Source organism: Pleurodeles waltl, chromosome 2_1 (assembly GCF_031143425.1).
Source record: "Pleurodeles waltl isolate 20211129_DDA chromosome 2_1, aPleWal1.hap1.20221129, whole genome shotgun sequence".
Taxonomy (NCBI): domain Eukaryota; kingdom Metazoa; phylum Chordata; class Amphibia; order Caudata; family Salamandridae; genus Pleurodeles; species Pleurodeles waltl.
Window position 1 is genome coordinate 458,127,733 of NC_090438.1, and position 9,480 is coordinate 458,137,212.

The 9,480-nt window shown below is 44.1% G+C and overlaps 1 protein-coding gene across 1 annotated transcript in view; it reads right to left on the reverse strand.

Moving 5' to 3' along the window:
• The window catches only part of XKRX (XK related X-linked), a 105,878-nt gene extending 97,008 nt beyond the window's left edge, over positions 1 to 8,870 (reverse strand). Inside the window, exon 1 of the mRNA XM_069213294.1 lies at positions 7,268 to 8,870. Coding sequence (XP_069069395.1) covers positions 7,268 to 7,623 — 356 coding nt within the window. The 5' untranslated portion in view covers positions 7,624 to 8,870. The remainder of the gene's footprint in view (positions 1 to 7,267) is intronic.
• Between the last annotated feature and the right edge of the window lie 610 nt (positions 8,871 to 9,480).

The window sequence follows — 9,480 nt, forward strand, 5'->3', positions numbered from 1 at the left end:
GGGGGGCTGTGGGAGTTCCAGACTCATGTACCACAATCTGAGAAGGAGTGTACTAGGGTTTTATATTTTGTGATCTTAGTGTGGAGAGATATTTTACTTTTGGGGTGCACTGTCTGCCAAGGATCTGTATTCGTTTGGCTGAAACCTAAAGGAGTTTAGATGACAGACACGTCATTTTGAAAGTATGTCTAGACTATCATTGCTGTAACTGTGCCTGGTGTGCCAAAGTCCTAATGTGCAAATCCAGGTTGAGTTTTAAAGCCAAGTGATTTAGCAATGTTACCAACAGTTTGAGACATATTGACTGACAGTCACTGAGAGAAGGTAGCTGGCAGTCACGAGACAATCAGAATGCACCCACTTTTTGAAGGTTCTAGATAAGAAAATGCAGAGTCATACATATTTGGATTTTAGAGAAGCAGGTAATAAAGGCTGATACATATTCTGAGGGGTTGACTTTTGAGGTACAACTGTCCTTGTTCAGCAAACTGACGCAAAGCCCAGTTCATACAGTTTTGACCAAGAGGTTTCATATCTGGTCTGAAGAGCAGATGCATCAAATCTAAACCCTAAAAAACACTCCATAAGTGGCCTGGGTTCTTGTTGCATGTCACCTTATAGGAAGAGAACAACTTCAGAACATCCCCAGTGATACCAACCATTCCTATAAGGAGTCTATAATTATATTATGTTCTACAAGGTCACCAAGACACTGAGGAGATTAAGAAAATGCCTTTGTGCACAATGAGCAGAGCATCACCAATAATTTACAAGGTGTCTTTCTCTGAGCTGAGCCCAACTCTAAAGTTAGATTTGTAGTATTCAAACATGATGCTGTCTAAGATGAGATCTTCATGATGGAAGAGTGCTCAGTCGTCCAATATTTTAGCTTGGAAGGGGAGCTTGTGAAGAGTTTGAAGTTGCGTAGATAATTTTACCTAGCCGAACTACCTGATGATACTTAATGTGTACTTCTACTAAGAAACTGTTAGTTTTTTATTTAATTTTCAGGTGATTAAGAGAAAAATCAAGAGCAGCCAACTCCCGAAGACATTCTAACTGCTCTAATATCTTTGAAAGTCAGAAATGCTGCTAAATCCAATAGGTCTCCGATCTTGTTACACAATTCTGTCACAGCAGAGTTCCTCCAAATCCCAGTTAATGTATTTAACTTACTCCTGCAAGCTGAACGCATTTTAAAACGACGGGCAAATGCAATGCTCTTGGGTCTAATGCTGAGGCCAGGAAAGAACCGTGAGGAGTATGTCCCCTTGAGGGCTACGTCTCTTCAATAATGAGGTCCAGTAGATCTCCAGGGCACTGAGAAGTAAACGTGTGATTACACTGCATTCACAACTAATTCGATATGATCGTGCAGATATTGTAGCAGGAAGGAACACATTCAATAAGTACCAGGAAAGCGATGCATCCTCTGCTTGAAGACAAATCATATTCCAGAAGCAGAGAACACTTTAGATATATTGGGCAGGAATTACTAAACAGGTTTTGTGCTTAACTTTAGCAGATGGATTACTGTAAATTACCACGGCACCTCTGCCAAATATGCAAGGTACAGACTAAAGTCCAATCCATTCCTTCCTGACTGCCTCAAAGAGGCACCTCTTACCAACACTAATATTTTCAATGTTTTTATCAACAAAGGTTTTCATCCTTGTGGCTTATCACAGCCCGGACACTCAAGTCAAAACCGATTTATGTTTGAATTTAAAGTGACACTGACAACTGTATATCAGTTCCACTAATTACACTCTACTTATTTTGCTATCAGTATAATATTATACATATTCCTTCATCATATGTGGCCAAGATTTACTATCAACAGCATTCAATATTCCTGGTTACATCTAAGTTGCTTCATAAGCGACCATTTTACTACACCAGTAAGTCGTCTCCCCTCATTTCGGCATTCAATTACAAAGTCTATTTATATAAACGTATTACAATAAAGAAAAGATTAAATGTTTTAAATTTCTCTTTTATAGTTACATTCCTATCTACATAGTCAACACTGGCATTTGATAGGTAACTGGCATGTATTTAGAAGTTGCCTTATATTGTGCTAACATCTAATTTTCCACATAGTGGTAGTGTGGAGTCATTATTTTTTTTTAACTGTGTATCAACTTCTGGTTGACTTTCTTCTTTCTTGTTACACAATGTTCAGACTGGCAATAGCTTCTCCGCTGGAGCTTGCTACTTAATCATTAGTCGCATTTCAGTGCTAAGGTTTTTCATTACAATCGACTTTTTTTTTTTTTCAAATTCCGTATTTTAAATCACCTCTTCTTGTACCTTGCAGTACCGTTTTAAGAAAAAGCTTTCGTTTTTTCTTATGTGTATTTTACATACGTGACATTATGCTTCTAAAATGTGATTGATAATACACTTACTAAGTTGTAGTTACACCATTTGAAGAAGTCCTTTGGGGGAAATACACGGTGGCTGTTTCATTCTTCTTGTTCCAATGGGGCTGACCAAGTCCTCACAATAAAGGAACTGACAAGAACATGCACACGCCTATGAAGACTTTACTTAAAAGCATACTCTGCTTGTTTAAAAAATGCTTATTTTCTCTCTTTATATTGTGAATGTTTTTTCCTTCAATCGCTCCTGTTGCATTTGTTAGTAGCCAGGTGCTTCAGTGGTCTGAGAGCAATTCTCTTTCTTTGGGATAACACTGTATGCAACAATCATTCACCGAGTAATCCCTTGCATTTTATATACCAGGCACTTGTTTTGGAAATGCAACTGAAATGCTATCACTGCCGTTGTAAAGTAAGACTAACTAGAGTGTTGTAAGAAACGGAATCTCTCTACGCAAGTTTTGTTATGGGACCCCCTAGATTTTCTGCTCTGCTTTGGTTTGAGGCCTGCTGGTCATTGGTCAGCTGCAGTGCGCTCCGATGCACCCCTCTGTATCTCAGTGCAGTCCTTGTTAACAAGTGAGTAGCAATTCCCCTTGACAACTTACTAGCCCGACACTCAGAGATGCTAAATATTTATCCACTGTATAATAAATGCGCCGTGCACTACTTGTCACACAGGTGCTTGTGCATAAGCTGGCATCATGCTTAAAAATGTGTTGTTCTTATTTTTTAATAATTAAGATTATAATGTTGTGTGATAGATACCAAGATTGTCTTCGCGGCATGTATGAACATTGGGTCAAAACTTCTATATTAAATAGAATATCTTTTACAGTTTTTGAGTGATGTAGGTTTTGAACTTTTACTCATTCACAAGTGCTTTAACACAAAGTCACACCGCATCATGGTGAATCAGAAACTCATCCTGTGAGGGTTTAGCTATCTTCAGCCTCAAACGTTCAAGGGCCTCTACACAAGAGGGAGAAGACATGTTTCTGGGTTGCAGGTAGCCAAGCATGAAGCATAGCCACCTCTTTTCAGCCTTGCCTCTTTTCCAGACTCTGCATCTATTTATTTATATATGTATATATATATATATATACACACACACACATACACACCAGGTGTACTGCTGGATGGTGCCGAAAACCCTTTTCTATACCTGCTAGCTGCCCTATTTGCTATTAAATTTGGCAAATTGTGTTTGCAGATCTCTTGAACTCTGCAGTGAAATGACAACATTTTGATTTTCTAAGGAACCAGCATGAAAGACTTCAACTGTAAAATGCCCAGTCACAAAGTATTTCCATAACACGACACTGTTGACAGGCCAGCTGGAGACGGAGTTATAGATACCTGACTATGCCATTCCAAGCTGCACTATTTCAAAACTCATGATGACAAGGTAAACCTCTGCACCATCCCTGAAACGGCAACGGAAAGGAAGAGGAACTTTCCTTACTAACACCTTACGAAAAGAATCCATGCCGTGCCTACTGAATAACATAAAAAGGGTTCCCCTAACCTTCAGCCACAGTCTCTGCCTCCAAGGACCTGCTGCAGGATTGTGACAAGACTCCAGGGCTATAGGCGTCTTGGGTCTGGGTGACTACAGCACCAGCCAGTGGGGCTGCTCAATTGGGAACGTGCATGAAGCTGAGAAGACTTGAAATGATGGAATCCTGGCGCCAGCTAGAAAAGCCACTAAGTGACTGGGGCAGTGCTAGGTGGGCTTCTGAACCCCTGGAATAGGGTGTGGAGGATCCAGTGCGGTCCTCTTTAATTAGGGGGGGTTCACTGGAACAAAACCTCAAAGTTTACAAATGGCTGCCACTGGAATGTCAGACTAAACATCAGAAAGCCTGCAGCGTCATCATAAGGAAGAAACTTTAATTCACCAAGGTATAGTGCATCTCGCCAGCGTCGTAGGACTGACATCTAGTACATATTTTTGTTGCACTGATGCTCTCTACTGAAACTTTTGCTAGAGTCCTTTCCATTTTTAGATGCGTTTGCATTTAGTCGCAACTCACATCAAGAATTTTACCACTCACTCACGATCGGAGTCATATTCGCTACAAACCTAAGCAATGAGAACTATCCGACTGTCCACAAATAGGTTCCCAATAGTCGGTTTCATTGATTGAGCAGGTTAAATTTCCAAAACAGAGGTTCTACCACTGCGGCTCTAGTTCTTCCAAGATATTTCTTTATAATTTACTAAAAACAAGACCTTACTGTTTCACAAACATAAGTCGTTAAGTGTATTTGGTGAACCAAGTGATCCTTGGGTCAAGGAAATTCTTGTTTCTCGCTGATGAAGAAGTTGGCCTAGCTTGCCCTGATACGACTAAGCATTACGTACTCTCTTTCGCATTATGGGTGTTATAGTCTGTGTTTGTTTCCATTGGTGTAATTAGAATAACACACCTGATAACAATGATTTGTATGTCAAAACTTCAGGGCCTGAGAGAGTTTTGGTAATGATCTGGAGAGAGGTGGTCATCCTACCAACAGGCTGTAAATGCAAATTGTGATGCAAACTTTGGCAAGCTATGGTAGAAGTGGGCTGTACTGAGTGTTAACAGGCACATCTTCCAGACACTTGCTATAGATTCTGAAAGCTAAGATATCCCATCATTGTTCATCAATGACAGGGCTTCAGTTTAGAACTTCTGACTATGAGACAATGCTTTAGTTCTTCCCAAGCTCCGAATGTATTGATCCACAATAATAGGAGATCTTATCTGCCCTGCACCGAGACACTTCCAAAGATGGATTAAAAAAAAGTGGCTGCATGTGAATAACTGATACATTTATGGCCAGACACATTAAGTCCTTTGAGGACTGAAAACAAGAATTTGCCCTGGATGAGAAAGAAAGACTAATAAAATGAACTAAGGCACTGCCTCATGGATCCCAAAATACAGGCCAGAGGCTTTCAGAAAACCAGCGTAACCTGGACCATTAAAACAATCTTCTTTATAGTCAGACGTTTTAATCACCTCTTTTGATAGAATGCTAGTGAACCACCTGCAAAGAAAGAAGGGGTTTACCCTACTGAAGAAAAGACATGGTGGGATATTTGGAGAAGTGCAGAACTGACTTCAATCTACATCAAATCTACAACAAATAATAAATAGGCTTTTATAAACTCTTCTACATGTGATATTTTATTCTGAATGCCACAGTACCATAAGCGCTCATAAGTCAGACTAGAGGTAGACATATTGCAGACACGCAGGTTCATCTATACTTTAAGGTCATGTCTCAAGATGGAGACTTTGTGGAGATATATCCTCACCACCCGTGCAAACATGTTAAGAACAACAATCCCTTATGACCTAGGTTTGATTGTCTGGAGTGTAGGGTGAATAAATATATATATCATCTGCTTCCAGAGGCGAACAAGTGACCTTATTCATTTATATATCTACACACCAGATAAGTAGCATGTGGGGATAGATGACCCCCCTTTCATCTTACAGCGTTTGGGAATCGTGTCAATGTAATGCCACTGAAAATGCTAACATACAATTTATATAATCGCCCGCAAGAAATTACGCAAAGTTTGGCCACTGGTGGTCTCATACTTAATTCCCCAAATAGTGATTTGATGAGCCCTACCTGAAAGGATTCTTTGGTTTACCTAATTTAGAAAGTAAAATGTATTTTGAGGCTGCCCACAGATTTAAGCACAGTGCTATAAACCTATGGCTTGCTTTTGTTAAACGCCCCAAGAACAGAAAATGTGGCTGTTTAGCGCATCGCGTGTGGGGGTAAATAGGTGGCACATGGAATTAAAGATTTATCGAAATGGACAGTATACGCCTGAACTGCCTACGTGCTTGACGCATGCTGGGTAAAGCAGAGAAGAAAGACTTCAAGGCACTGATTGCTAAGTCTACAAGCATCTGTGAATGAGTCAACTGCACAATAAAACTCTTTAACTGTTCATAAAACCTATGCTTATCTGAAGGGTGAAACTGTGAGAGCAGTTAGAATACTACAATATGGAATGAGATCGCCTATTGTATAAGGATTAAAACAGTTATTAACGCTAAACTTAGCCAGTAGGGCTGGGTCATTTTTTTGTTTTAATTTGCTGTTTAGAAACCATGTTTTGGTTGGAGCAGTCCCTTCCTGGAATGAAGACGTCAGACAGTAGCTAATTGATAATCTCATGATTAAGTGCATGATAACGGTGCTCCCCATGCTGTGAAATAGGGCGGAGGGAAGCAGGGACGGTCGGCATCCATGCGCCTTGGGATGCGAAAGAGCAGGGCTAGGTACACGCACCCAAACCACCAGCTGGACGGCTACCGCGAATTAACAAAGGAAGAGGGTTAAACCCAGAATATGGCACAATGGTACGCCAAAGACAAAACTACTCAAAGAGACAGATTTCAACGTCAGCTGATCTTTAATGACAGACACTATCAAGCTACATGTGATATAAACTGTCAACATTATTGAAATCGCTTTGCCCCACCTCCGAGTGGGTCACACCCGGATAGTTCATACTTGCTGGTAAGGAAGGCTGGGTTAGCAAAACAGGAGATAGGAAACCAGACTTAAGAGAGCCCGAGTGAATTTACTGGTGGAAAGAGGATACTTTGAGCTCGCCAGCTGTTAACTGGGTGCTTTGTTAACACTGCTTCCTAAACCTATCAATTACTCCACGTAGTCTAGTTCGTACACATGCCGAATTATGCAATGTTGATCATGCATCCTCCGATTCTCTTTCTTGCACTGTAGCATTTATAAATGGATAAACAGAACTACAGCTACCAGAATGCAAAACAATCTCAGATCTGTGTGAGCTGCTGGCACCCGCGCCAGGAGTGCGCCTCGGTGTGTGCAGGCTAGTCTGGGCTTACCTGATGAGCGGCCCCAGCTGCAGGATGTGCATGAGCAGCACCAGCGGCCTGTCCCTCCCCAGGTCCCGGTGGATAAAGGTCAGCGTCAGCTGGACCACGACCGACGGCACCAGCATGAAGAGCAGCGTCAGGCCCATCCAGAAGGAGTCCTCGGAGCGGCTGTAGTCGGCGGCCAGCACGCAGGAGGCCACGAACTCCCCGCAGAAGAGCACGGTGGAAATGAGGATGCTGAGCGGAGGCCTGGCGCTGGAGCTGGGGCTGGGATCCGGGTACTCACCATTGCCCACCGCCGGGGGCGGCTTTTCGGACTCCCCGGCGGGGCTAGAGCTTACGCCGTCCATTCTCGGGCTTCCCATCCCCCCAGGGATCTACTGCTCCACTCCTTGATGAGTAGCAACTTGCAAAAGGGCCCCAGTCACCAAAAAAGACACCACTTTCTGCTCTCCGGGTACTGCATGCAGTCCAATGGGGAGAAAGTGCCTTCTTCACTTCCAAACTTCACTAGGCGCCTTCACTGCGGACGTGAATGATTCCTCTGACTTCCATTATTGCACACTCGAAGAGAAGCTTTAAGTTTCACTGCATCTCAAAAGTGGGGCTTGTAGTAAAGACTTTCCAACGAGTTCAGGGAAGCATCCGCTCTGCTCAGCTCCCAATAAATGAATCCATTCACTCTACCGAGGTTAAAACGTGCTATTCATTTTCTATGAAGCCAGGTGAGTTGAAAATCCGTCTCCAGATGCGTTTCCAACTAAGATGAAAATAAACCCTCTGGCGCGTCTTTGCTGCTTTCAGCGCCAGGCAGGCAGTGGGCCAGGCCAGCCGGGCAGAGATGGGTTTCCACTGTTGACAGACAACGCCCGTGGCCTCACAGGGTATGACAACAAATCACGAGGGAGCAATACAAACCCTAGAAGGCAAAGAGTGGGCCGGTAAATAAACGGGACGGTTTCATGCAATGACAGGCTGCCCTCACATTCCTTTAGGACTGTGGACTCCAGGTCCTCCCGTCTGCCCGTCCCCCACCTCCTCTTCCCCTGGGAGGGACCGGCAGAAACAGCCGGCTCGCGCCCCTGGGCAGATGCACTGAAGGGCGTGGGCTGCGAGCGCGGCCGGCTCGGACAGGCGCTGCTGGGTTCGCGGGGAGTGTGGGCTGAGCCTGGCCTGCGGCCAAGCACAGAAACTTTTCAGCGCTGCTGGTGAAGACGCGGCACGTCCTCCCCCTGACACAGCCAGGGACTGAGGGGGGCCTTGGGGGCGCGTGTCTGCATGGACCCCGGGGGGAGCTCGCTCCTCCTGCTGTGTCTTATCTCCGGGGGCCCCTCTGGTGGCTCCGTCCCTGGCCCCCGCCCAGACACCGGCTCTCGAGCCCTGTTGTGCATGATATGTTGAAGCAGGTGTGTCTGTCTGGGCTGTGCCAGCGCCTCGCCAGGTCCTAGCGCACCCATGGTTTCAGCGCCGTGCGCCCAGGACCGTGAGCTAAATCCCCTTAATATTCCAGACCCCGCATCTCTTTGTAGAAGGGTTTACATCCGAATTTGGAAGATGGTGTCTTCTTCATGAAGATGTACGCACAGGAAGCAGCACGCGGCCTTCTGCAAGAGACTCACACAGCAGGTCCTTTGTTTTTGCTTGGCTAGACTGACTGTATGTGTGTCATTATCCATTTGGACCCTGCTCGCTCGACAGCGTATCACCTGTTCACCTGTTGAAGGGACCGTGATTTATCGAATCACATCTCACAAAGCGTTGTCTTTGAACAAATTAGTAACGCAATTCTAAATGTAAATACATAACGCCGCGGAAAGTAATTTATTATGGTGTTCTGCGCGTTTCCAAAAATGCAAACAAAAGTGAACAGGTGTACGAGTTATGATGCTATCATGAAACGTACTTCTGAAAGGAAAATATTTGCTGCGTGTGACTTGAAAAGTTAAGAGGGGCATGTTGAACATAAAACATCATAGCTCCCTCTACCCCTACGGACTGTGCTGTCTTCTCATCTGCGTCCGCTCAGATGGAAGACGCCTGAGTGCTTGACTGCCACAGAAGGGATGCTTGTAACACAAACGCCACAAAAGCCGCCAGGCTAAAGCAACGACTGCAGCAGGTAAGTAAGTAACAGAAAATGGAGACTGTCGGCTCCGGCCTAGAATTGCCTACCTCAAGGACAGACACCAAGCATCTGCGAGTGTCCCCTCGGTTGTACTTCC